The 26,172-nt window shown below is 43.3% G+C and overlaps 1 protein-coding gene across 2 annotated transcripts in view; it reads right to left on the bottom strand.

Annotated features, from left to right (window-relative positions):
- MAST3 (microtubule associated serine/threonine kinase 3) overlaps positions 1-26,172 on the bottom strand; it is a 1,680,970-nt gene that overhangs the window by 571,458 nt on the left and 1,083,340 nt on the right. For both annotated transcript variants that reach the window (XM_044090757.1, XM_044090758.1), the window contains 2 exons: positions 2,379-2,480; positions 567-689 (listed from right to left, as the gene is read on the bottom strand). In XM_044090757.1, coding sequence (XP_043946692.1) covers positions 567-689; positions 2,379-2,480 — 225 coding nt within the window. The remainder of the gene's footprint in view (positions 1-566; positions 690-2,378; positions 2,481-26,172) is intronic.

Below are 26,172 nucleotides of genomic sequence, written 5' to 3'. Positions count from 1 at the left end.
CAGGTGAGTACCAAACTTCAGGATGAAATGATTGTGGACAGCTCTGTGCTTGTAAAGGGAAACCCTATTTGGATGGTGTCAGTGCTGGGACAGACATGCAGTGGACTTCAGCAGTTAGGATATGAAGAACTGTACTGGACTACTAACCAGTCATATGCATCAACTAAACTGAATTATGCAGGAATGCTTGTAGCCTGTATGGGCAGAATGAGCACTCACAAGACTTGATTGAACTCCTGTAATAAAACCGTGACATGGTGCGCACTGGGAGACCCAGAATAACTGGTACTACAGTGAAAGCTTTTTTTTTTTTTATTATTGTTATGACTCATCTATTTCTTTGTGAATGGGATAATCATGGTTGTCAAACAGTGAGATTTACAGGCACACAGAAGTTTTCAGACTGCCAGCAACACTAACATAGAAAGACCAGCAAACTCCAAACCTCATGCACCGCAAGAACAAATGCATCTTAATGCAGAAAAAAAATCATAGTGAAAGCTACACATTTCTGCTTATCATTAATCATTTAGAATGAATTTTGACTGGATAATGTTGAAACGTACTGTCAAAGTAACTGGTATCGTCTTCAGCCTCCAATTGGGGGACAAACTCTGCCTTCTGTCGTAGTAATCCATTCCAGTCCAGGTTATGAAAAAACAAATGATGTTTCACCTCATGAGCCCCTCCTGTCATGAGAAATAACAAGGTATACAGAAAAAATTAGGATGTGTTAACAAAACAAGTAATCAAGCAGATAGCTATTCTTACTACAAACATATAGAAGAGGAACCCTATAAATAACAGGGCATATAAAACCCATTAGGAAATGTCAAAGAAAACAAATAATCAAACAGCTGGCTTCTACTACACACCAGTTACCAAAATGGCACCCAAGAAGAGGTGATACAGAAGAGTACCATTGACAGACAAGTGTAAGAAAAAAACATGAAATAGATGCTACAGTGCTTCAACACTGAAATATTATATCCCCTTCAAACAATGAAAGCAGATTACAAAATAAAAGCATGACAAAGTATTTTAGCAACCTGTTGGTATATCACTAAATCCTCAACATATGCCAGTACACTGGGGAGGCATTACAAGGACAAAAGGAGAGGAGAAGTAGATATAGATACTGCACTGTTACTCTGGCCTTTGCTTCATGCAGTCCCACCCTGCTGTGCCTTTCCATTTGAACACAATTCTGCTACTGATCTGTGAGCAGCTCTTCAGTCATCTAAGTACTGACCATGTGCCCTCTCTCATGCTTACCCACCTTGTTTTCCAGAAGAAGCACCACCTTATCTGGGAAACAAGTGGCCAAAGAGCCCCAAAGTCATGACTCACTGTTCAATATCAGGTGCACAACATTAGTAAGACAAATGTTAATTTTCAGAAACAATAGCATCGAACTAAAATAAGTTCCATGAAGTGACTGCCAAAAAACCCCTCAGATACACAGAAAAGTCCAGTGAATAAAAAAGATAAGGTAGGAAATAAAAAAAAAAATCATGAAAAGCACAGGTACCACCACAAAAGACACATTGGTAAGACAGCTATACACATATGTCCTATCAGACTCTTGTGCTTCAAAACACTCTGAAGGACAATCGCAGGTGAGATGCAGGTGAAAAGGACCCAGCAAGATAATTTTCTCAAAAAGATTCATTATGGCTGGTGTGAAAGTAATCATGCGGAATGAATTTACAGAACAAGTGTGTGTGCGTCGGGGGGGGGGGGGTGGCTGTTTGTCAGATGAATGTTTAATAAACACAATGCATGATGCATACTTTCTAGCACCACAGTGCAAATGAGGTTTTAGTCTACAAAGGAAAATGAAGTAGAATTGTACAACTGCCATCACTTTTGTGTATCACATGATAATAAAAAATGTTTAATGGATAAAGCAACAAATAGTAATCATTAAACAGAATATTCAGCAGTGCATGTTTTGTTAGCATGTTACACAGGACAAAGTCCTATAGACTGAAAGATGAGCAGCTTGCTATGTCTGCTGAACCTAAGGCCCAGTTTAATAAACCATGCGTCACTTTAGCTTACTAAAATTCACAGATTAATTCAAGTAACAGCAGAGCCTGACATGCTCTGCATTACTGCACATTTGAAATATACAATGTCCATAATGACTGACTTAATTCACGTCAGTGACAGTGAAAAGTCCTTTTGACTTGAATCATGTTAGTAACAAACTTATAGTACTAGTGTCCTCAAAGTTCCAACTTTCAAGCAAGCAAACCCAGATCTGAAGACTTTACAGATGTCAAAAAGACTTAAACTGGAAATAACAATTGTAAAATACAGTGGTACAAGCAACATATTTTTGTAGAAAGTCAGTACTGCCAGCATTTATGTACCTGTGCCAAGACGATCCAGTGGGTTCTGCCGAAGCAGCAGTGTGATGAGATTTTGGGCCTCAGCAGGTAAAGCATCATCCCCATCGGGCCAGATGATATCATCTGGAACAAAAGTAAATAGAAGAGTAGAAATAAATTTAACAAAAAATATCTTTCTGGCAAGTTAAGAAATATTTACAACACTATTGTTAGTCTCTGAGATGAAATCCAACAACAGTTTAGGTCTCAAGGTTTTTTCCAGTATTAAAAAAAAAGGGTTTATATTAGATGCTCAAAGTTACTGAACTTCGAATACGATATGATCGACACCATATCGTCGAAGTCCAGTAACATCAAACACCTAATAAAAACATCACAAAAAGTAAAAAAAAAAAAAAAAAATAGACCTACTTGCTTTAAGCAGGGGGGGCAAGCTCCCCTGCACCCCCCCACTACTTAAATATTCCAATGCCGAGACCACACTACATTGAAGTAAACATAAATTTCACTTTACTGAGATTTCCGTTTACCTCTTCGATGTTCTGCGGTTTCGCTGTTTACATGTCGACAATGTCAGATTCGACATTGTGAATGTTCACGATTCTGATATAGACCCAAAAAAAAAACACGAATGCATTTTTCTGATTGATAAGTATATCAGTTTTGCAAAATGTGAACAATGTATTTTTCTCTGCAAGAGAAGAGTTAAAAGTTCAAAGATATTCTTGCTGTTTCAACTTCATGTGTTCTTGGTGCATCAGACAGAGTCGCCAGCCTTCTAAGCATTTTGCTGACGCAAACACATTCTTTATCTGCAGAAACAGATTTCTGTACAATTACTATTAAAACAACATTTCATCTGTCATTACCTTGTGTAACAGAAACAGTAATGGAAGCAAAGAAGATGTTTCCTACAAATATACTTGGCAGCATCACTAAAGACATATTTGACTTTCATCTGGTTACTCTTGTCTCATGCAAAAATTCTTTTCTTTTTAAATGATTAACTATATTTCTGCCAAATTTTGTTACGCAGATTTCTTTTCTTAGGCAGGGAGTTGAGGCCCCCTACTGTCTCCTATTTCCTGTCCTTCATTCTTGCTATCATCATCTCCCAGTTGCTAATCATCACTTGCCCATTACAGCTCTTCTACGCTGCACTGGGAAACCCTGATAATGAACATTAAATGGAAGGGGTAAGGCCTACCTCAGAGACCCAAATATACAAAGTGTCAAGCTCCAGGTGGGCAATCTAAGTCAGTGACATAAGTGAGAAACTACACTCTATAGATATTTGATCTTTTTCCTCTTCCACCAGATGCAGGTACAATTACAAAACTGTGACATGAACGCACATCTGTTTGCACCTCCTGCATGCTTATGTCTACGTGGACTATCTGTATTACACCAGGCCTCTGTCATGTGCAACGACAAAGGCCACAACCTCGCCCCTGCACCACCCCTCTTTTTCATTCCCCAGGTCAACTCCAACTTGAGTCACAGAAACACCCTACCTCTAATAAAAACAAGCGAGTTTGTTATGAAGATTGTTACTTGCCACTTGTACTACTCTGTTTAAGTGCAAATTAAACAAAGTACTGAAAACATATTCTGAAGACGAAAGACTGCTTTATCTACATGTTACTATATTACAGATACTAAACCTATGAATACAACAGAAGAGAAAAAATGGTTTTCTGCATAAATCTTCTCTTGAGAATATCAGTTTAAAATGCTGTTGATATAGTGTAATTTTAGTTCCATTTTTGCATCTATAAAAAAGAATGAAGCAAACGTCATGACTGTGTGCTGTCATTTCACTTTTTTCTTTCACACCCACGTTGATAACTAAAGCAGTGACATTGTAAGTGCATTAAACAATCTTACTCCTTATGGAATTCTTCCATAAAAAGAGGGATTACATTTCAGCAAGTCTTCTGAATCACGCACATACACTGATGAACAACTAAGTAATGCACTGGGGAAACAAAAATCTAACAGTACTCTGACCAAAAACTAAGTAATAATAGAAAGCAACAATGACGGTTGGGGAGGGACACATTATGATACACAGGAAAAAGCACCAATAGCAGAAAGAACTTGAATGACTACAAATAGTTAACGCTACTAAATTTTTACTGAAAGCACTTCAAGAGAAGGGCCTCTTAACATTTCAAACACAAATGCAATGAGGAAAAAAGAACCAAAACAGTATAGAACCCGTGCTAGAAGCCAAATTAAGAAAGACTAATTGTGTTGGGGGCAAAAAAAACACATTCATTTCAGGAAAAGGAAAGACACAAGATATGTAATTATGAGAAAGGAAACTTGACAGAAAACAGAAAAAAAATCTAGAAAGACGTTACAAGTAATATTTCACAGGGATGTCTATTGTACATGATCCTTTTCAGTTTACTTATAATCTTTACTACTGCATAAAAATGTTTGCATTATAGGTATGCAGCAGAGTGTAAAACAGATGTAAAACTGGGTGCATCACTTCAGCAGAACTAAACAGTATTTACTTACTTATTTGATTAATTTGTGAATCAGGTAAACTCAATAGGCACAAGTGTCTCTTTTTTTCAGAGGTGACAAGGGAACACAACATGGATAAATCACATAGGAGGGAAACAAAAACTGAGATGATAAAACCATAACAGCAGGATGGCTCTTATTACCAGCTAACAGACATACTCTGTGCTGAACTACAAAGCTTATAATCATTTTTTGATTATTCTGTTTTCTGGGGGGGGGGGGGGTCTTTTTCAGAGAAAAACAATTCTGTACTTAAAACAGTAATCCCAATTGTTCTTGTTAAGCAACACAAGTCTAAATATAGAGATATCGAACTCCTTATCATCAGATGCATAGTATATATTAGTTCATAAAAAGTGTTACAGATTAAGCCATCAAATTCTGAGGACAGTTACAACTAAGGATAAGGAAGTTGTATCTTTGCATGCTAATCATCTTGGAATGCAATTTCAATTGCTGATATAATCAGAAGACAAAAAAAGTAAGTGTAATATGGAAATAAATTTAAAATGAGACGCTCTGGAGGTATACATGGATAAAATCCTGAGTATGGCAGTGGTGATCAGAGTTTGACTATTGTCTCAAATGCTTAACAGTACAGGCTAGTAGAGTCTGTGTGCCCAGATTGGGGTGGGAGGCTTGCACCAGGCCAGATAAGGCTACTGCTTTCAACATGATAACTGACACAGAGCAGGAATGGTATGATAAGGGTAATGGCCAATGCATGGCTGATGTGGACACGACCACCCAAGATGGTGATGGCAGTCTCTCTAGGCCATGTGAACTGATAGAGGAGCACAGGCAGGTCCTGCAGGGATGTGGCTGCCAATGTCATCATCAAGGGGGTAGGCAAGTCATACAAAAGTACAAGATCATTGCCAGTAAGAGCAGAAAAGTACAGTTGTGTACACTTACCATAAATGTAGATGTTAGAGTGTATTCACTGTTGCAGTCATTACATTTGGGTAATCCTGCTGGCAGGTTGCCCTCAGTCAGCCTGAATTCCAAAGTCTTGGGTCCTGCATCGGTTGCTGCCGCCCCTTCCCTGACGTCAAGTCGTCAGGGGTACAAAAGATGCAGCAGACGCCATTTTCTTCAGTTTTTCTTGCCCCAGATGTCAGGTGCCCCCAAAAGGGTAGGCTAGGTATATATATAAAACATACATGCAGCAAAATAAACTTTACCTTCATCTACAAGCAAATACACCATAAGTAAAGATAAGTTCCAGCAGAAATAAAGGGGATGGTGGGTGGGTAACCTGGACTGCAACAGTGAATACACTTGAACATCTACATTTATGGTAAGTGTACACAACTGTACTATGTTCTTTGTGTTTCACTGTTGCAGTCATTACATTTGGGTAGAGTCCCAAAGCTATGGTTGGGGAGCTAGAGCTAAACAATATTAGGAGCGGCTATGTGGCCCTGCAGAACTGCAGTGGCAAAGCCTGCTCTGGATTTAGAGTAAAGTGACAGATTGTAATGCTTTGTAAAGGTGTGCACTGAACTCCAAGTAGCAGCCTCTAAAATGTCTTTGGTTGGTACTCCCCTGAGAAAGGCTGCCGAAGTGGCTGCCGCTCTGGTTGAATGTGGCCTAATGACCTTAGGCACTGGCTTGCCATGCTGAGAGTAGCAGAAACAAATGCAGTGACCTATCCACTTTGAAATAGTCTGCTTGGAGATGGCCTTTCCTTGTGATCCTGCAGCATATGCCACTAGTAATTGTTCTGTCTTTCTGAAAACTTTAGTTTTGTCCAAATAGAATCTAAGATGTCTGTGCACGTCCAAAGAATGCAGAATTTTCTCCCCCTTGTTCTGTGGATTTGGATAAAAAGCTGGCAAATGAATAGTTTGGTTAAGGGCTACACTGGACACCACCTTAGGCATAAATGTAGGGTTTGTCCTCAGAGAGACCCTGTCTGGATAAAAAATGATAAAAGGTTCCACAGCATTGACAGCCTGTAGCTCTGACACTTGTCTTGCAGAAGTTATTGCTAGGAGCAGAGCTGTTTTCCAAGATAAGAACTTTATATCCGCAGTAGCAGCTGGCTCAAAAGGAGGCAGGGTGAGTTTTTCCAAGACATAGTTGAGATCCCATGCAGGTAGTGGTGATCTCCTTGAAGGTCTTAAATTTTTGGCTCCTCTGAGGTACTGCTTTAATAAGGGATGTGAAAAGATTGGTGGCTCTACACTTTAATGAGCCGAAATGGCAGAGGCATGAATTTTAATAGATGAAAAAGATAGGCCTTTGTCCAGCATCTCAGTTAAGTATTGCAAAATCTGAGGAATATTTGGCACAGCTGTATCAGTTCCTTGTGCCTGGTTCCAAGCACAGAATCTCTTCCATTTTCCAGCATAAGATTTTCTAGTACTAGGCCTTCTGGCTTCCAAAATGACATCCATTACAACTTTACTGAGAGGTGTGTTTTGTATGACTACATTATTCGCCATGCTGTCAGGTTTAAAGTTCTGAGTTGGCTGTACAGGATCTGACTGTTATGCTGGGACAGTAGCTGAGGTATTTGAGGTAAGGTCCAAGCTGGGCACTGAGACAAGCTCCTTAGTATTGGATACTAGTACTGGCGGGGCCAGTCTGGGGCAATCAGTATTATCTTTGGTTTCTCCTGTCTGACCTTTAGGAGTACCTTGGGGAGGAGAGGCAGTGGGGGAAAGGCATATACTGATAGGTTTTTCCAGCTGAAAGATAGGGCGTCCACTTTCCATGCTTGTCTGTGATAAGTCCTTGTGCAGAATCTTTTTAGTTGGTAGTTGTGAGGGGAGGCAAATAGATCTATGTCCGGGCCATCCCCATTTCCTTGTTATCATGCTGAAGACTTGTGGATCCAGCTGCCACTCATGGGGATCCATGAGGTTTCTGCTTAGTTCGTTTGCCAGAGTATTTTCCTTTACTGGCAGGAATTGTGCCTGCAGATGTACTTGGTAAGTCAATGCTGTGTCCCACAAAGTCATGGCTAGTCTGCAAAGTTGGTAAAATAATGTGTGCCCCCTTGCTTGCTTAAATACCACATGACCGTGGTGTTGTCTGTCTTTATCAGTAGTTGTCCCGGATGAAGTAGGTCATTGAAGGCTGTCAGGGCATTTTGAACAGCTAGCATCTCTTTTTGATTGATGTGTAGATGCATTTGGTTTGACGGCCATGTGCCCTGAATGCATCTTCCTGCCATGTGGGCTCCCCCGGCATAATCTGATGCATCCGTTGTTAGTGTCTGCCTGGCTGGGGGTAATGTGAATGGCTGTCCCTTGTTTTGGTGACAAGCCTTTGCCCACCATCGAAACTCCTGTTGCAGGCAGGGAATAAGAGTAGTCATTGTTTCCAGGCTGTGGCAAAGTTAAGTCCAAACTCTTTTTAGGTACCATTGAAGTTTCCTCATATGCAGTCTTGCATATGGAATTAGTAGGATGCAGGATGCCATGAAGCCCAAAACCTGCAGAATTTTTCTTGCAGATAACTGGGCCTTTGTTGCCAACATTTTGAAATAGGTAGCCAGTTGCCTTTGTTTGTCTGGTGTGAGATAAGCCACCTGTGCAGTTGCATTTAAGCTTGCACCCAGGAATATTATCTCTTGAGAGGGTACTAGTTTTGATTTATTTTCATTGACTGTGTACCCTAGGCATGTTAGAAGTTTTTTCACAAATGCCAGATGCTGTAGAAGAATGTCCTTGTTCTCTACTTGAATTAGACAAGTCGTCCAAGTAAGGATATATTTGTATTCCTCTTTGTCTGCAGAATGCAATTACTAGTGCCAGGCACTTTGTAAAGACCCTGTGCACAGTAGATAAGCCAAAGGGCAGTGCAGAGAATTGGTAATGCATTGAGCCAGCCTTGAATCTGAGGTATCTTCTGCATAATTGTCAGACTGGGACATGCAGGTATGCCTCTTTTAGGTCTAAAGTCACAAGCCAAGCGTTCTTGCCCAGCATGGGCAGAAGCTCCTGCAAAGTCAACATCTTGAATGTTGGTATATCCAGGAATGTGTTCAGAATAGATATGTCCAGTAATGGTCTCCAGGCCTTGTCCTTTCTGGGTACCAAGAACAGTCTTGAGTAAAATCCTTGTCCCTGCTCTTGCTCTGGTACTTGTTGAATGAGGGATGAGACTTGTTTTTGTGTCTCTGCCCATTGATTTTTTGGCAGATCTGGCCAGCCATTTGCCTTCGGCAGGGTATGGAAATGGAACTTGTACCCTTGAGACACAATATTTAGAACCCACTTGTCCTGGGTTATAATGTGCCAATTTTGAGAAAAAAAGTGCTAATTTTCCCCCTAATGCCGGGAGATAAGTGCTTGGTGCAGGCAGGGGGAAGTCATTAGGACTGTTTCCTGTATGGTTGTCATATGTCTTCTCCAACTTTGGAGGTAGAAGCACCCCATTGCTTTGACCTGTATGAACTTTGCGCCTGGGATCTGCCTCTAGGGCGTCTGGGTCTGCCCCTTTGAGGTCTGTCTGACACAGGAAAGGACCAATTCTTTGTAGGCCAGTGTCTACTAAACCTAGGTGGCTGTACTTGTAAAAAATCTTTGGCAGTTTGCATAGATTTAGCTTTGTCCTCCATTTTCTTTAACACCTCTTCTGCCTTAACAACAAAAAAAGTATCAAGCTGTAAAGATGCATCCAATAATTTAACTTTGACATGATCAGGCAGATTTTGTTCCTTTAACCAAGCATGCCTCCTAATTACAGAACCCGTAACTGCGGCCCTGCCGGAGGCCTCTAAAGAATCAAAATCACATTGCAAAGTATGCTTTCCAACTTGTTCAGCTGCATGCAATAAATCCTGCATTTCCTTGTTTTCTGCACATTCAGAGTTTAACAACACTTTCTGTTTAAGCAATGCCATGACATGTTGCTGATATTTGAGCATATGAAACTGACAGTTTAAGGCCCTTATAGCCAAGGTAGCAGATGTGTAAACCTTTTTTCCCCATCTATCCAGTGCCCTAGAATCTTTGTCAGAGGGGGTAGGGTTTTTTGCAGCGGAAGCCTTAACTCCTTTGGTACCCTGTGAAATAGTTTCTGGGTCTGTAGCAGGGTTTTTAAAAAGGAATTTATGAGAGTCAGGAACCCTGTAATATCTGTCAGGCTTAACAGGAGCTGGAGAGGTAAGGAGTCAGGGGTAAGACTAGACTCCGAAAACACATAATCTACAATGTCTAATACAGGTGGAATGGCTAGTGGCCTGTGTTGAAGTAGTAAAAGGAAATCCCTGAGCCTCTTTTTAGATTCTGAAAAATCTTGGCTCTCCCAGTGGAAATGCTCCCTCATGGTATGCAAGGTTTCCCCAAAAGAATAGTCCTCTGAAGCTGAGGGTATAGATTCTTCAGCATCAGAATCCTCATAGGGGGGAAGAGAATATTCCTGATCAGAAGAAATAGAAACCTGATCTGAAGATTCATAGTTAGTCTCTTGCCTAGGCCTCTTATCAGGAGGGGGATGGGAACCCCTGATCAAGGTAATCAAGTCTTCGTCCATTTTGAGCATCTGTTTTTTGGGCATCGAGGCCTGTCCACGTGACTCTTGAGTTTGTTTCTTTGCTTGAGAAGGTGCTTTAGTCTTTGCCTTTGAAGCTGAAGCTGGTTTAATGTAAAGATGTTTAGGTCTGAATACACCCTCAGAAGCCGGTGCCTGCTCAGAGGCTCCGGACCCATCTGAAGGAATAATATCCCAGGGTCCAATACCTTGAGTTTCCAGCGGCATGGCCAACTCCACGTGGGAGTCGGTAGCGGCCTGCGACTCTAAAGTAGTGGGCGTCAGGGGCTGCGAAAGCGCCTCACTGAGAACCGGCGACTGGCTTAGGAGAAGCTTAGTCGGTTTTGGGCCTCGGTTGTCTATCTCTCTCCTTTTCTTTACATTTTTTGTGAACTCCGGTAGTTGGATGGCTATCCGACGACATTTCTGGATAATTAAACCGGCGTCCAAAATAGTTTAAAGCAAAATCATACTGACGCTTAATAGTGCGTTGGTTAAATCTAGCACAAATCCGACAACCAGAAACGTTGTGATCAGGGCCTAAGCAAGGAATACAGTAAGAATGAAAGTCCTTATGAGGTATTTGCTTTCCACAAGAAATACAGTTATTTACTTTTTCTGACATCGGTCTGGAGCAAGAAAAAAGTTTCTCCAACGGGGTACTTAGCTTTATTAAAGACTTCGGGTCTGAAACTCGAACACGAAAATCTCAGGAGTCAGCCGACCGGTACTTGCGAACTGCTTCTGCTTCGGCCACCGAGCGGCAAGAAAGACCGAAGAAAATGGTGTTGGCTTCTTCTTTTATACCCTTGATGACCTGACATCAGGGAAGGGGGGACAGCAGCCGATGCAGGACCCAATACTTAGGAATTCAGGCCGACTGAGGGCAACCTGCCAGCAGGATTACCCAAATGTAATGACTGCAACAGTGAAACACGAAGAACATCAGCCCTGTTAGAAAGAGCTTTAACTTCACGTTCTAAAGGTTGATGGGATGAAGAATATGCAAACTTTATACAATCAGAAAGCCATTTGGACAACGTAACTTTGGATACCGAAAGGCCCTTCTTATTATCTGCATGGGAAACAAATAGTTGATCTAATTTTCTGAATTCATTTGCTCTGTCCAAATAAAATCTCAATTGTCTGTGAACATCAAGCTTATGCAACATGTATTCCAATTTACTGGCATGATGCCTGAAAAAAGTGGGAAGTTCAATGGACTGGTTCAAGTTCGCTTCGGAACAGACCTTCAGGAGAAAGGATGGATTTGTTCTTAGAGACACCCTGTCGGGTGAAAGACCAAATATGGGGGCCTAATAGAGAGTGCTTGAAGTTCAGAAACTCTACGCGCCGAAGGAATGGCCACTAAGAAAATTGTCTTCCAAGAAAGGAACTTCAAAGGACAAGAAGATGCAGGCTCAAAAGGGGGAAGCATGAGTTGAGACAGCACCAAATTTAGATTCCAGGGAGTAATCGGATGTCTGATAGGGGGTTGAAGGTGATGAGTCCCTTTCAAAAAGGCTTTACATAATCTGTGCGACATAATGTTAGAACCTCCGCATCCCACATGGAAGTTAGTTACGGCAGCTAACTGAACCCTTATAGTAGTGGCTGCCGCACCATCGTGGAAAAGTGAAGTAAAAGATTCCAGAATGCTATGAATAGGGGCGATAAAGGGATCAATACCATGTTGAGAAGTCCAATGACCAAATCGTTTCCATTTGCTGTTGTATAGTTTCCTGGTGGAGACTTTATGAGAGGAAACCAGAATATGCTGAACCGTGGGAGACAAATCATGAGACCTGGCTAGGTTGGGAAGTGGAGTAGCCAAGCTGTCAGTTTGTGGGAGACAAGAGAGGGGTGAAGAACTCCCGACAAATGAGTCAGAAGGTCTGGCACTGGGTCCAGAACCCAAGGTTCTTCCACTTGGTATTGTTAAAGGAAGGGAAACCATATCTGCCAAAGCCAAAACGGGGCTATAAGAATAACGGTCCTTCCCAGGCTTTTGGCTTTCTGCAAAAATTTGGGCATCAGCGGGGATGGAGGAAAGGCATATAGGAGACCCGAGGGCCAATCGTGTACAAGTGCGTCCGTTGGGATGTCCCCCGGTGGAGGGTACAGGGCTAAGTAGCTTTTGCATTTGGCATTCATCGGGGATGCAAAAAGGTCGCAGCAAGGCTGGCCCCATTTGCGGAATGTCATTTCCGCCACTCGTTCTTTGAGGGACCACTCGTGAGGCAACAGAATGGCTCTGCTCAATTTGTCCGTTATCACGCTGGATGACCCCAGGATGTGCGTTGCTATCAGGAAGCACCCGGTGGATACAGACCACTGCCAAATTCTCAGGGCCTCTCGGCATAAGAGGTAAGATCTGGTTCCCCCTTGCTTGTTGATATACCAGACTACTGACATGTTGTCTGTCTGTATTGCAATCGTCTCTTGAGGTAGAGAGTCGTGAAAGTGTTGCAACGCTAGGAACACTGCTCTCAACTCCAAGACATTGATGTGCAAACTGGATTCCATCTCTGATCAAGTAGCTTGGACAGTTCTTCCCTGACACAGCCCCCCCCCCACCCTATCACGGAAGCATTTGTGGTCACTGTGGCTGTGGGAGGGGGGAGTACAAACGGACGACCTACAGTAACTTGGTGGCTGTTCAACCACCAAAGGAGGTCCTTTTTGCAAGCATTTGTCAGCAGATTCTTGTGTGACATTAGAAGTTGTTGATAAGACCACTGTGTGAAGAATAACCATTGGAGTATCCTCGTGCATACGCCCCAGAGGAGCCGCTATGAGAGTCACTGCCATGGTGCCTAACAGCTTCAGAACTTGGAATGCAGGGACTTTGTTTTCCATCAACAAAAGGGATATTTGGTTTCATAAAGAGATTACTCGTTCCTGAGGCAATCTGACCAGGGCGGTGGTGGTGTCTAGATCTGCTCCTATAAAGGAAATATGCTGTGATGGCGATAAAGCAGATTTTTCGACATTTAAGGTTATGCCCAACTGGGAGCTCTGGCGTGAATCAATTGATGCCTGGTGGTGGCGGTGAGGAGCCAGTCGTCGAGATATGGAAACACCCGGAATCCTAAACGTCTCAGGTGAGCCGTGATCACTGCCATGCATTTGGTGAACACTCTGGGGGCTGTGGTCAGACCAAAGGGCAGAGCTCGGAATTGGTAGTGACTGGCCCCCAGCCAGAAACGCAAGTGATCTCTGGATGGCCTGGCTATTTTGATGTGGTAATACGCATCCTTGAGATCTATCGAGCACATCCAATTGCCCGTTTCAAGAAACGGAAGTATTGATTGAAGCATGACCATCCAGAACCTTTCCTTTTTGACAAAGGTATTTAGTTTGCTGAGGTCTAAGATGGGCCTCCAGTCCCCTGTTTTCTTTGGAACTAAAAAGAACCTGGAGTAAGTTCCGGATCCTATCTGGTCCGCCGGGACTGGCTGGATGACTCTTTTTCCAGCAGCCTTTGAATTTCTATGGCTGCTAGATTCCGTAGACTGAGTGGAACATCTGGGATTCTAGCACGAATGGAAGGGGGTTCTGAAAGGGGAATGATGTAACCTCTGGTAATTATGCTTTTTACCCAGGAATCTGATGCAATTCCTAGACAGGCGTCTGGGTATAAAGCTAAGCGACCCCCGACTGCCTCCAGAGCAGGACTGTCGGACCTCCTCTCAGGAGCGCCGATAGGGCTTGCCAAGGAACTGCTCCCTGTCACCCTGGTTCTGTGGACCCCCTCTGCTGCCTGGGCAGCGTTTACCATTATACCCCCTCCTCTGCCCCTGGAGGGGGGGGGTTCACCACGTGTGTTCTGGAAAGCTCCTTGGGACTTCCGGAACCACATTTTTCCACCTTTCTGCCCTTTGGGGTATGGTCTAGTGGGAGTGGAAAAATGGACTCTTACGGCAGATAGAGTCTTTTCTTCCTGCTCACACCTAGTGAGTGTCTCCTTGACTTTAGGCCCAAACAAGGAAGAGCCATCAAATGGGGTATTAACAAAGGAAGACTTGAAGGCTTCCGCAAAGGAGCATAAGCGCATCCAGAATGGTCTCCGCAGAGCTATCGCTGAACCTGCTGCCTGGCTCGATCCCTCGGCTGCATAAGAAATGAGCCGCATGGACGAGTTTACAATGGAATTAAGGGTGTTAAGCTGTGCCGTCACTTTCTTGGAGACAGCATCATCTGTGTTGCCCTGTAGAGTATCTCCAAGCTCTTTGAGGAGATCTCATTGAAGACGGGTAAAGTGGGTTAAATAGTTAAGCGATCTCATTGCAAATGTCGCAGAACTAAAGATGCATTTCCCATATCTGTCCATCGTCCTGGAATCTCTATTAGGAGTATGGACAGAAGAAGAGGTCTCTGACATCTCTTTCTTGCTGGCCGCCGCCACCACCATTGCATCAACGGGGACTCCCTTTGTAAGAAAGGACTTATCCTAAGGGGAGGTGATAAATTTGTTGGGCCTCTGAGGGACCGGTTCCATGGAATCAGGAGACTCCCATGCCTTTTGAGCGATCCCATTAATTCGTCGAAAGGTGGAATAACCCAGGAGGTGGAAGTTTGAGACCCAAAGGCCTTCAGGAGCACCGACTGATCCTCAGTAGGGGTAAGGGACTGCCAGTCACCCCTCTGCTTTAGTATTTCTAGGATGTCTGCAAATGAGATATCCTCTGAGGGGGACCATGGGGACCCTTCTGATTCCTCTAAGTCGGTGTCTGATGTCAAGGATTCCTGAGGGGAATCCAAGTGCCTCCTCTTGCACAGTCTCTTCCTAGGGACTTCATCAGTAGGGGTGTCTGGTGAAGTCTCCGTAGAGCAGGGGTCATCCAATGGGGTTACCTGAGGCTCTGGGTCTCTACGCTTGGTAGGAACCTATGATGTAGAGACAGAACGGGACCCTTTAGGGGACGAAGAGGAAGGACCTGAAGAGGTAAAAGCCTTAGCAAACATGACCTTCCTCATGGCGTCGAAGGCACCGGTGTCTCGGCCCAAAGAGTCTGCCGGTTCCGAAGAAGATGGCAGTCCCCTCGGGGCCGAGACCACGGGCTCCGAACCAGAAGACAGAGCCGAGCTCAACTGCTCCGAGGACCCAAGAGGAAGAGTCGGAACCGAAGCCTCGGTTCGACTCTCTCCCCTGGAACCAGCAAGAGAGTGTCGGCTCTGAGACCCTTCAATCGGAACCGAAGATGTCAAGGTCGACGGGGCCGAAGGCACCGGAATAGGCCTCAGCTCCGAGGGTTCCACAACTATCAGGTCCTCACCTTCCAGCTCAGAAGGCTCGAGTGGTCCCGGAGGAGGAGCAGAAATCATGACAGGGGGGTTGTCGAGCTTCGATGCCAGATGAGATGAAGCCGAAAGCAATTTGGCCAAGGCCGGGTTCTCCAAGAGTCTCTGCACCATACGGTCCACATCAACATCCGAGAGGGTCTTGGAAGAATGGGTCGAAGGAGCCGAAGAATCCACTGACTGAAGGATCGGATACTTTAAAACCTCGAGTACCGGTTCCAAACTCGGGACTTGGCTCCGAGACAAAGGTTCGGTGCTCGGCTCCGAGGGCTGAGGAGCCGGCGACCGAATCTTCCTCGAGGTGCTCGGAGCTGATGACTTGGGCTCCGATGACACCTTGGAAGACTTTGACCCCTTCGAAGATCTGGAGGTCTGTTCAGACTTATCTAAAGCCGCTAGGAAGTCTGATTTTAAGAGGCCTCTATCAACAAGCTTCCTACGCCTTTCCAGCATAACTCTGCCACTAAAAGAGTGGTAGATGGAACAGTCCTCTTGCAGGTGTAAAGGCCCCAAACAATAAACACATGAAGTGTGGTGGTCGGTGATGGACATCTTCTGTCCACAGTCACACCGCTTTTACCCTGATCTCTGTTTTTCTGACATTTGTAAAAAATGAGAAAACAGCACAATTGCTAAAGGTTCAGATCCCTGAACTTCACAGATATTAAGAACACCAACAATCATACAAAACGTTCAGATTCCTGAACATTCACTAACTCTACTTTGCAGCTATTAAGAACACTAACAATCACACAAAATGTTCAGATCCCTGAACACTCACTAACTCTATTTCACAAAAAAAAAAAAAAAAAAAAAGTATTAGCAAAAACAGACAGAATAACTGACACAGCCCTGTCGAGAAATTCAACTAAGAAACGGCCAAAGGCCTAGGAGCAACCGCTCCTAAGAAAACACACAAAGCACACGCTAAGTATCTCAAAAAAAAAAACACAAACAGGAAATATTTAGACTACTACTAATATATATATATATCAAAAACTATCACAAGAATTGAAAATTTTCTGTCAAAAGACAAGAAAAAAAGGTACTGTCCCAAGCTTCTTGCGAAGAGCGTGAGATCCGTTGCAGCAGCAAACTAGATCTGGGGTTTGGCAGCAGAGCATCATGGGATAGGGACTGTGTCTCGAGCTTCTCAGAGACCTAGAGCTTGGAAAGTGGCCGACTCGGACTCCGTACCTACGTGTAAGAACATACGGCGAGATTGAACAACTTCACATAGGGGGAATTTATGGAATGGGTGATGGAAAATATTCAAGAGTAATTAAAGAAGATAGACATTCCTTCAGAAGGAATACATAGTGATTAGGATAAAAAACAAAATGTAATTAAAAATATGGTAGAAATAAAATAAAAAGAGATATGGTTAAGAAATAACAAGAATTATTTAGAGGTGATGAAAACGTTAACGTATTGCAGAATAAGGGGAATCTGAAAGAACAAGAAGAGGAGCAACTGCAGAGTGCTAAAGAGAAAATAATGGGGTATATGGATAATACGCATGAATTTAGAATGACTGTTGTTAAACAAGTACTTTTTGACAACTTCAGAGCACAAAACCTTTTAGCACAATGACTTAGGCAATAGAAAGTAGAAGGGATTGTTACCAAACATAGGGAGCCTATGGCTAAACAAATAACCAGAGATCCTATAAAGATATTAGAGATATTTCAAAAATATGAAAATTTGTGTAAAGCAGAAGAATGTGGAAACCAAGAAACAGAAGAAATAAAATATTATGGAAAACTTAATTGTGCCAAGGTTAGAAGTAGATATGGTTCAAGAACTAAGTTAAGATAGGAGGAGATGAGACAAAAAATGTGCTGAATAATCAAATCTGTTGAAAAGTCTCCAGGAACAGACTGTATTCCTGTGGAAGTTAGGAGGAAAGAAAGTGATAAAAGATCTAGAAGATTTTGTTTAAAAGTGCTTTAAAAGGAGAAGTCAAAAACAAAGATACTTCAGTGAAGTGCAGAACTCATGGAACCAACAAAAAAAAAAACAGTCTGAAACAGGCAATGGTTAATCCAATCGAATCCAAAGTGCTGGATTTTTTTAATAGTACTTTAAAAGGAGGTGAAGCACCAACATCTTGGAAGAAAGCTATGGTTGCTGTATTACCTTAAGATGGCAAAGATCCATTAGAGCAAGCTTCATATAGTCCCATTTCAATTTTAAACCATGAGTATAAAGTGTTTATGTCTGTAGTAGCTGAAAGAATGGCAAAGGTATTGTCAAAATTGATAGATATGGATCAGTCTGTTTTTGGGGAAGGCAGGCAAACATTTGAAAACATTAACAGAACAATGACAATCCAGAGGGAAGAATGTAAGAAAATACCACTGTTTGGGGTCTTGGTACAGAGGAACCAGTCAACAGAGTAATTTGAAATTTCCCATTTGTTACTTGCTTTATATTTAGAGCCACTGGCAACATAAATAATGGTTTCAGAAATTCAGGGATAAAAAGTACAGTTTTGTACCTACCATAAATGTAGATGTTCGAGGATCCCATTGCTGCAGTCCTTACTACTGGGTATAGTCCGCTGTCCAGTCGGCCCGAATACCAGAGTATAAGGCTGACGTCGGTCAGGGCGCATTAGACTGACGTCAGCACGTCAGGGTACTAATGCGCATGACCGACGTCATATCCTCAGTCTTTTCTTGCCCCAGATGTCAGAAGACCCTAAAAAGACAAGGCTCAAAATACCTGCACCAAAAAGATATACAATATATACAAGAATATATACAAAAATATCAGCATGTAATCTCACCTACCCAACCACCCCTAAACACAGAGGGGAAGGAGGGAGGACTGCAGCAATGGGATCCTCGAACATCTACATTTATGGTAGGTACAAAACTGTACTATGTTCTTCATCCCATTGCTGCAGTCCTTACTATTGGGTAGAATCCCAAAGCAGAGGTAAGGGAGGCTGGCAAATCATAAAGAAGTAGGAGCTGACAACATGCCTTGCAAAACAGCTGTGGCAAAACCAGCCCTAGACTTAGAGTAGATAGGAAGGTGATAATGCTTAGAGAAAGTATGCACTGAACTCCAAGTAGCTGCTTCCAAAATATCCTTAGTTGCCACCCCTTAGAAATGCTGTTGAAGTGGCAGTAGCCCTAGTGGAATGAGGCCTAATCCCAGCTGGAATCTCCTTGCCATGATGGGAATAACAAAATGCAATGCAAAAGCCAATCCACCTAGAAATAGTTTGTTTTGACACAGGCTTGCCCTGAACTCAAAGCAAAAGAAACAAACAACTGCTGAGACTGCCTAAAATCCTTAGTCCTGCTTAAATAATAACGCAATTGCCTGTGTACATCTAAAGTGTGCAAAATCTTTTCCCCTTTATTTTGGGGGTCTGCATAAAAGTAGGCAAATGAATAGTTTGGTTTAAAGCCACACTAGAGACCACCTTAGGCATAAAGGAAGGATTAGTACGTAATGATACCCTATCCTTATGGAAAATCAAAAGGGCTCTACTGCCATAAGGGCCTGCAACTCAGACACCCTTCTTGCAGAAGTAATAGCCAACAGAAAAGCAGTCTTCCATGACAAGTATTTCAATTCAGCAGTAGCCGCAGGCTCAAAAGGTTGTAGAGTAAGTTTTTCCAACACAAAATTGAGATCCCAAGCAGGAGTAGGAGCTCTACGTGGGGGTCTTATATTCTTTGCCCCTCTAAGAAACTGCTTGAACAAAGGATGCGAAAACAATGGTGGGTCACAATCATAGTGAGCTGAAATTGCTGCAGCATGAATCTTAATGGAAGAGAAGGACAAACCTTTGTCCAATAACTCAGTAAGATATTGAAGAGCCACACTCAAATTAGGCTCAGAAATCTCCAAATTCTTTGCTGTACACCAAAATAAAAATCTCTTCCATTTTTCTGACACTTTCCTTGTACTAGGTCTTCTAGCTTCCATAATCACATTTAAAACTTGTTGAGGAAGTTGAGACCTGCTGTGTTTCAAGAGAGAATATGCCAGGCTGTTAGATGAAGAGAGTGAAGCTTGACATTGAGCAGATGACCGTCCTTCTGAGATAACAGATGAGGAATCAGAGGTAAAGGCCATGGAGGCTTCATTACCAGACTCCGTAGTAGTGGGTACCAGTGTTGCCGAGGCCAATCTGGAGCTATCAAAATCATCCTTGGCCTGTCTTGTCTGACCTTTAATAGTACCTTTGGAAGAAGAGGCAGAGGTGGAAAGGCATACACATGAAGGTTTTTCCAACTGAAAGACAGAGCATCCACTTTCCAAGCTGTGTGATGAAACCCCTTTGTGCAATACTGTGGCAGCTGGTGGTTTAGTGGAGAAGCGAACAGATCTATGTCTGGAGTTCCCCATGACACTGTCAATTTCTGAAATACATGAAGATCCAGTTTCCACTGTGGGGATCCATGATTTGTCTGCTTAACACATCTGCTAAGGAGTTCTGTGCTCCTGGCAGAAACCTTGCCTGAAGAGTTAGTTGCAAGCTTAGCGCCTCCCATAAAATCATTGCTTGCCTGCATAGAGGATAAGAATGTGTTCCCCTTGCTTGTTGATGTACCACATGACAGTTGTGTTGTCTGTTAGAATCAACACCTGCCCTGGAAGAAGTAACTCCTTGAAAGCCATTAATGCAAACTGGACTGCTAACATCTCCTTCATGTTGATATGTAGATGCTGTAGTCTGGCAGGCCACTTGTCTTGTATCCACTTTCCATTTAGATGAGCTCCCCAAGCAATGTCCGAGGCATCTGTCGTTAAAATCTGACTCGCCTCTGGCCGGGTCACAGAGAGTCCCTTGTTTAGGTGACATTCCTGAGCCCACCACAAAAATTCTTTTGAAGGCAAGGTATTATTTGAATGACAGTGTCCAAATCCTGGCAGTGCTGTGTCCATACATTTTGAGATACCATTGTAGCTTCCTCATATGCAGTTTGGCATTGGGAAGCACCAGAATACAAGATGCCATGAACCCTAATGCTTGAAGGACTGTCCTTGCAGTCAGCACGGACTGATGAGATAGTTGATGGAAGTAAAGTGATAGACTCTTTTGTTTGTCCGGGGTTAAAAGGCCATCTGGGCTGCTGTATTCAGTCTCACACCCAGAAAGCACATGTCTTGAGAGGGTACTAGACTGGACTTTATTTCGCTCACAGAATACCCTAGGCATCTTAGCACTGCTATAACATATTCCAGATGCTCTAGAAGGTCTTCCTTTTCTTGAGCCAAAATCAGGCAGTCGCCCAAGTAAGGATAGATTTGAATTCCTTGTAGCCTGAAGTAAGCTATCACTGGAGCCAGAACCTTTGTGAATACTCTGGGCGCAGTAGATAAGCCAAAGGGCAATGCAGAGAACTGATAATGAGAATTTCCAGCTCGAAACCGCAGATACTTCCTGCAACTTAGCCTTATAGGCACATGAAGGTAAGCTTCCTTGAGATCTAAAGTCACCATCCAGTGATCTTTGCCCAGCAGAGGTAAAAGCTGTTGTAACGTCAACATCTTGAACTTGGGAATGTCCAGATAAGTGTTGAGGAGAGATAAATCCAAAATTGGTCTCCACGTGTTCCCCTTCTTTGGTACTAGGAACAGGCGAGAATAAAATCCTAGGCCCCTCTCTGATACAGGGACTGGCTGAATGGCCCCATCTGGAGCAACTGAAAAACTTGCTTGTGAGCCTCTTTTCTTTGTGGAGGAGGAACGTCTGGCATGCCTTTGAAAGGGGCATGGTATGGAAATAAAATCTGTAACCGTGGTGAATGATATCCAACACCCATCTGTCTTGAGTAATTAAATCCCAATTTTCTTTGAAAAGAGACAGTCTTCCTCCCAAAGGAGCTGCCAGACGAGAATCTACTGGCAGCTGAAAAAACAGGTCATTGGGTCTGTTTACGAAAGGACTGACCCCTGCCCTCACCAGAAGTCTGAGCAGGTGAGCTCCTGTTCTAGGCCTAAAAGAACCTTGAGCCCTGCCCCTACCACGTCTAGACCTACCCCTAGACTGGGAATCATAAGCAGGATATGTCCACCCCTTAGCAGGCCAATTTCTACTAAACTTGGCTGCACCTGCAAAAAATCTTTAACAGTTTGCATAGACTTAGCTTTGTCCTCCATTTTCTTTAAGACTGCTTCCACAGGCGAACCAAACAACACATCAGACTGTAAAGGAGCATCCAAAATCCTTGTCTTAACATGCTCAGCTAAATTCTGATCCCTCAACCAGGCATGCCTGCGAAGAACAGAACTAGTGGCAGCCACCCTCGAGGAGGCCTGTACAGCATCAAAACCACATTGCAAAGAATGCTTACCCACTTGTTCAGACACATGAACCAAATCCAGCAACTCTTTACACTCAATACCTTCCGCCAAAGCATCCACCTTAGATTTCAATTGTGAAAGGAGATAATTTTGATATTTTAGCATGTGAAACTGACAATTCAACGCTCTCATGGCTAGAGTGGAAGAAGTATACACTTTCTTTCCCCACCTATCCAAAGCCCTAGCCTCTTTATCAGTGGGAACAGGATTTTTAACCACAGAGGCCTTAACACCTTTAGGCCCCTGAGAAACAGTTTCTGGGTCCGCCCTAGGGCTCTTAAACAAATACTTATGAGCTTCGGGCACCCTATAATACCTATCAGGTTTAACAGGAGCAGGAGGCAAAGAATCAGGGTTCAGGGAAGCCTCTGCAAAAACATCTTCCACCACATTCAACACAGGAGGTATAGCTAAGGGCCTATGCTGGGGTAAAAACAAGAATTCCCTAAGCCTTTTCCTGGAATCAGAGTAGTCCTGGCCTTCCCATTTAAAGTGCTCCCTCATGGAATGAAGAGTCTCTGAAAATGAGAAATCCTCAGGAGGAGAAGCTGTAGGAGTGGAATCATCCACATCTGAATCAGAATAAGTAGGATACTCCTGCAAATCTTCCAAGAAGACTCAGAAGCCTCTGAACACTGTTCAAAACTATCAAACTCGGTTCCACCCTAGGCCTCTTATCAGGAGGGGGCATAGAACCTCTAATCATAGTAATCAAATCTTCTGCCATTTTAAGCATATGTTTCTTAGGTACAGAACCCGAAATGCTAGGAGAAGCCCCCCCTGAAGCTGAACTAGGCCTACCTCTCAAAGAAGTTTTAGCAACAGAAGGAGAGGCTTTAACTACCTTGGGAAGAGAGGGAAGAACAGTTACCTGAGAAGCCCTCAGCCTGGCCTACCTCCTGAGAAGGCACATCCTGTAACAGTAAAGTTTCTGCCTGAGACTCCATGGAAACTCCTGGCAAAACCTCTGGCTCCACTGAGCCTTCTAAAGAACCGACGTCCGGGACTGCCGGTTCATCAACCCTAGGCTTCGCTGTTTTGTCCTTGCGCTTCTTGGGGAGCATCCGGCGGCATTTTATAATTGCAACGCTTCCCAAACACTAACCTGGCACAGTCTAACCTCCTCTTAATAGTGCGTTTGTTAAACCTAGCACAAGAGCGGCAACCAACAACGACGTGCTCAGGCCCTAAACAAGGTATACACAAGGTATGATAATCCCTATGAGGTATCTGTTTCCCACAAGAAATACAGTTATTCACTTTTTCTGACATCCGGTTAAATACTGAGGCAAGAAAACAAAATGTTCCCCAACGGGGTACTTAGCCAACTCTGCTTCGGTCTGAAACTCCGGTTTCGGAAATATTTCAGAACGCCAACCTGCACTCGCAAAACTGCTTCTGCATCGGACCATGCGGCAAAAAAGACTGAGGATATGACGTCGGTCATGCGCATTAGTACCCTGACGTGCTGACGCGCCCTGACCGACGTCAGCCTTATACTCTGGTATTCGGGCCGACTGGACAGCGGACTATACCCAATAGTAAGGACTGCAGCAATGGGAAACGAAGAACATCTGGTATAGTAAAGTTGGCTTTATTTGCAGACGATATTATTTTGTGCTTGATAAATCCAAAAAAGGACATCTTGGTGCTGTGGAACATTTTGAAACAGTTTCAAGTCTTTTCAGGATATAAAGCCAATGACAATAAAACAAAGGATATGGCCTTAAATTATTTACCCACTCATGACTTGGTTCAGCAATACCCATACTTACAGGTACATGACAAGTTGAAGGATTTAGGAGTATGGATTAAAAAGGTTTCAGACAAGGATATTTGGGAAGAGACTAAAAAAATTATACAAAATTGAGAAACTGGAGCCTCTTGTTTATGAATATGGACAGTAAGATACAAGTAGTGAAAATGTTTTTAATCCCTTTATTTTTATATACCGGTCAGGTGTATTTTTACCAACCAGAGGAAAATGTGTTTACAATAATTAACAAAGAGTTGAAGGAATTTATCTGGGTGAGAAACAGGACAAGAGTTAAGTGGTAAATTGATCCTCCCAACAGAACAATGCAGTTTAGGATTACCATATTTGAAGGGATATTTTAGAGCTACAGAGTTAAGGTTCACATATATAACACAAGCAGAAGGTTATAATGCAAAGTGTAAAGGAATGATGATGAGACAGGGGCAGGGAACTCAAAAAATAAAGGGAGTGGGATTTTGAATGCAAATCTTAAGGAGAATAATAACCACCATAAATAAATTACAGTTGTGTACACTTACCATAAATGTAGATGTTCGAGTGCATTCACTGTTGCAGTCATCACCTGTGGGAGGTTTCCCAAAGCTGAGGAAAAGGGTGGAAGGATAGGTTGAGTCCTAGGCATGGGTCAGGAGGCCCTGCAGAACTGCAGAGGCAAACCCTGCCCTAGACTTAGAAAAGAGAGGTATGTGGTAATGCTTTGTAAAGTCATGGACATAAATCCAGGTGGCCGCTTCCAAGATGTCCCTGGTAGGTACTCCTCTGAGGAAGGCAAAGGAAGTAGAGGTTGCCCCTAGTGGAGTGGTTATGGACAGACTTAGGGATGGGTTTCCCATGTAGTCTGTAGCAAAAATGGATACAGTGTGAAATCCATTTGGAAATGGTTTGTTTGGAGATGGGCTTCCCTTCTGCCCCTGGGGCAAAGCTTACAAGAAGCTGGTCTGTTTTTCTGAATGGCTTAGTTCATAGTTTAGTACTAGGCTATCAGCCCTAGGGCCTATACAAGTCTAGCTATAATGATTCCTTGGCTATTTCTTCCCACACTATTTACTTCCCTGGACCCCTGTCTAGCAGGGTGACTGAGGTGATCCCCGGGGTGAATTTCCTTTCTCCCATCCAGTCGTCAAGGTTCCTTTTGAAGAAGGCCAAAGAGGCACTCTGCTTGACATGTATGGGCAGTCTATTCCAGAGTCTGGGGAGTCTCTGGGTCAAGAACCCATCCCTCCAGCATGTTTTGTTTATTGTGATGACAAAATTTAGATCCCTGGAGATTGTGGCTCTGAGGGATTGGGATTTCTTTAAGTGTAGCATGTCCAACAGCTCTGGGTTTGACATGGCCTTGTATGTTAAGCAGAGATCACCTCTGAGTAGACGATATGCGACAGAGTATAGCTGGAGTTTTTTAAGGTGGTCAGTGTAGGGCATCTGCTTTAGGCCTGTGATTCTTTTAGTGAGGTATTTCTGCGGCCTTTCCAGTTATTGCAGATGTCTTGAGAGGTACATACCAAATGGGTCGTTGTATTCTATAATGGGTCTAATGAGGGATGAGTAACACTGGGACAATGACCTCCTTTTTTTGGATGAAAAGCCCTTAGTGATGAGGTTTGCCACATAGAAAGATTTCCTGACTGTTGATAGTATCTGAGTCGTCTGTGCATGTCTACTGAGTGTAGAATTCTTTCCTCCTTGTTTTAAGGGTTGGGAAAGAAGGTGGGAAGGTGTATGGCTTGGTTGAGGGTCACATCAGATACCACCTTGGGCATAAATGAGGGGTTAGTCCTCAGGGAGACTATCTGCATGGAAAATTATGAAGGACTCGACAGCCATGACAGCTTGAAGTTCCGAGACCCTTCTGGCTGAGGTGATAGCTTGTAGGAAGGCAGTCTTCCAAGAGAGGTATTTCAATTCTGTTGAAGTAGCAGGTTCGAAAGGAGGTAAGGTTAGTTTCTCTAACACATAATTCAGGTCCCAGGGTGGTGTTGGAGGCCTTCTGGGAGGCCTGTCATTAGAAGCCTCTCTGATGAATTTCTTAATCAAATGATGAGAGAAGAGGGGTGGGTCTGAATCATAATGGGCAGATATGGCCGAGGCATGGATTTTAATAGAGGAGAAAGAGAGGCCACTATTGAGCAACTCTGCTAGGTAATATATGAGAGGGTTGGGAGGTACTGCCCCCTTTTGATAGTTTCCAGGAGCAGAATCTTTTCCATTTTCCTGCATATGATTTTCTTGTGCTGGGCCTTCTGGCCTCTGAGATGATGTCCAGGACCTGTTTTCTTAACAGGGACTCCTCGTTGGTTTGTAGTGTATAAGCCATGCTGAAAGTTTCAGAGTCTGTAGGTCTGGGTGCAGTACCTTCCCCCTCTCCTGGGTCAAAAG

The sequence above is a fragment of the Protopterus annectens genome, chromosome 13.part0 (genome assembly GCF_019279795.1).
Source record: "Protopterus annectens isolate FY-2018-M chromosome 13.part0, PAN1.0, whole genome shotgun sequence".
In the NCBI taxonomy this organism is placed as follows: Eukaryota; Metazoa; Chordata; order Ceratodontiformes; family Protopteridae; genus Protopterus; species Protopterus annectens.
The sequence above is the reverse complement of the archived record's forward strand: the minus strand, read 5'-3'. Positions and strand labels throughout refer to the sequence as shown.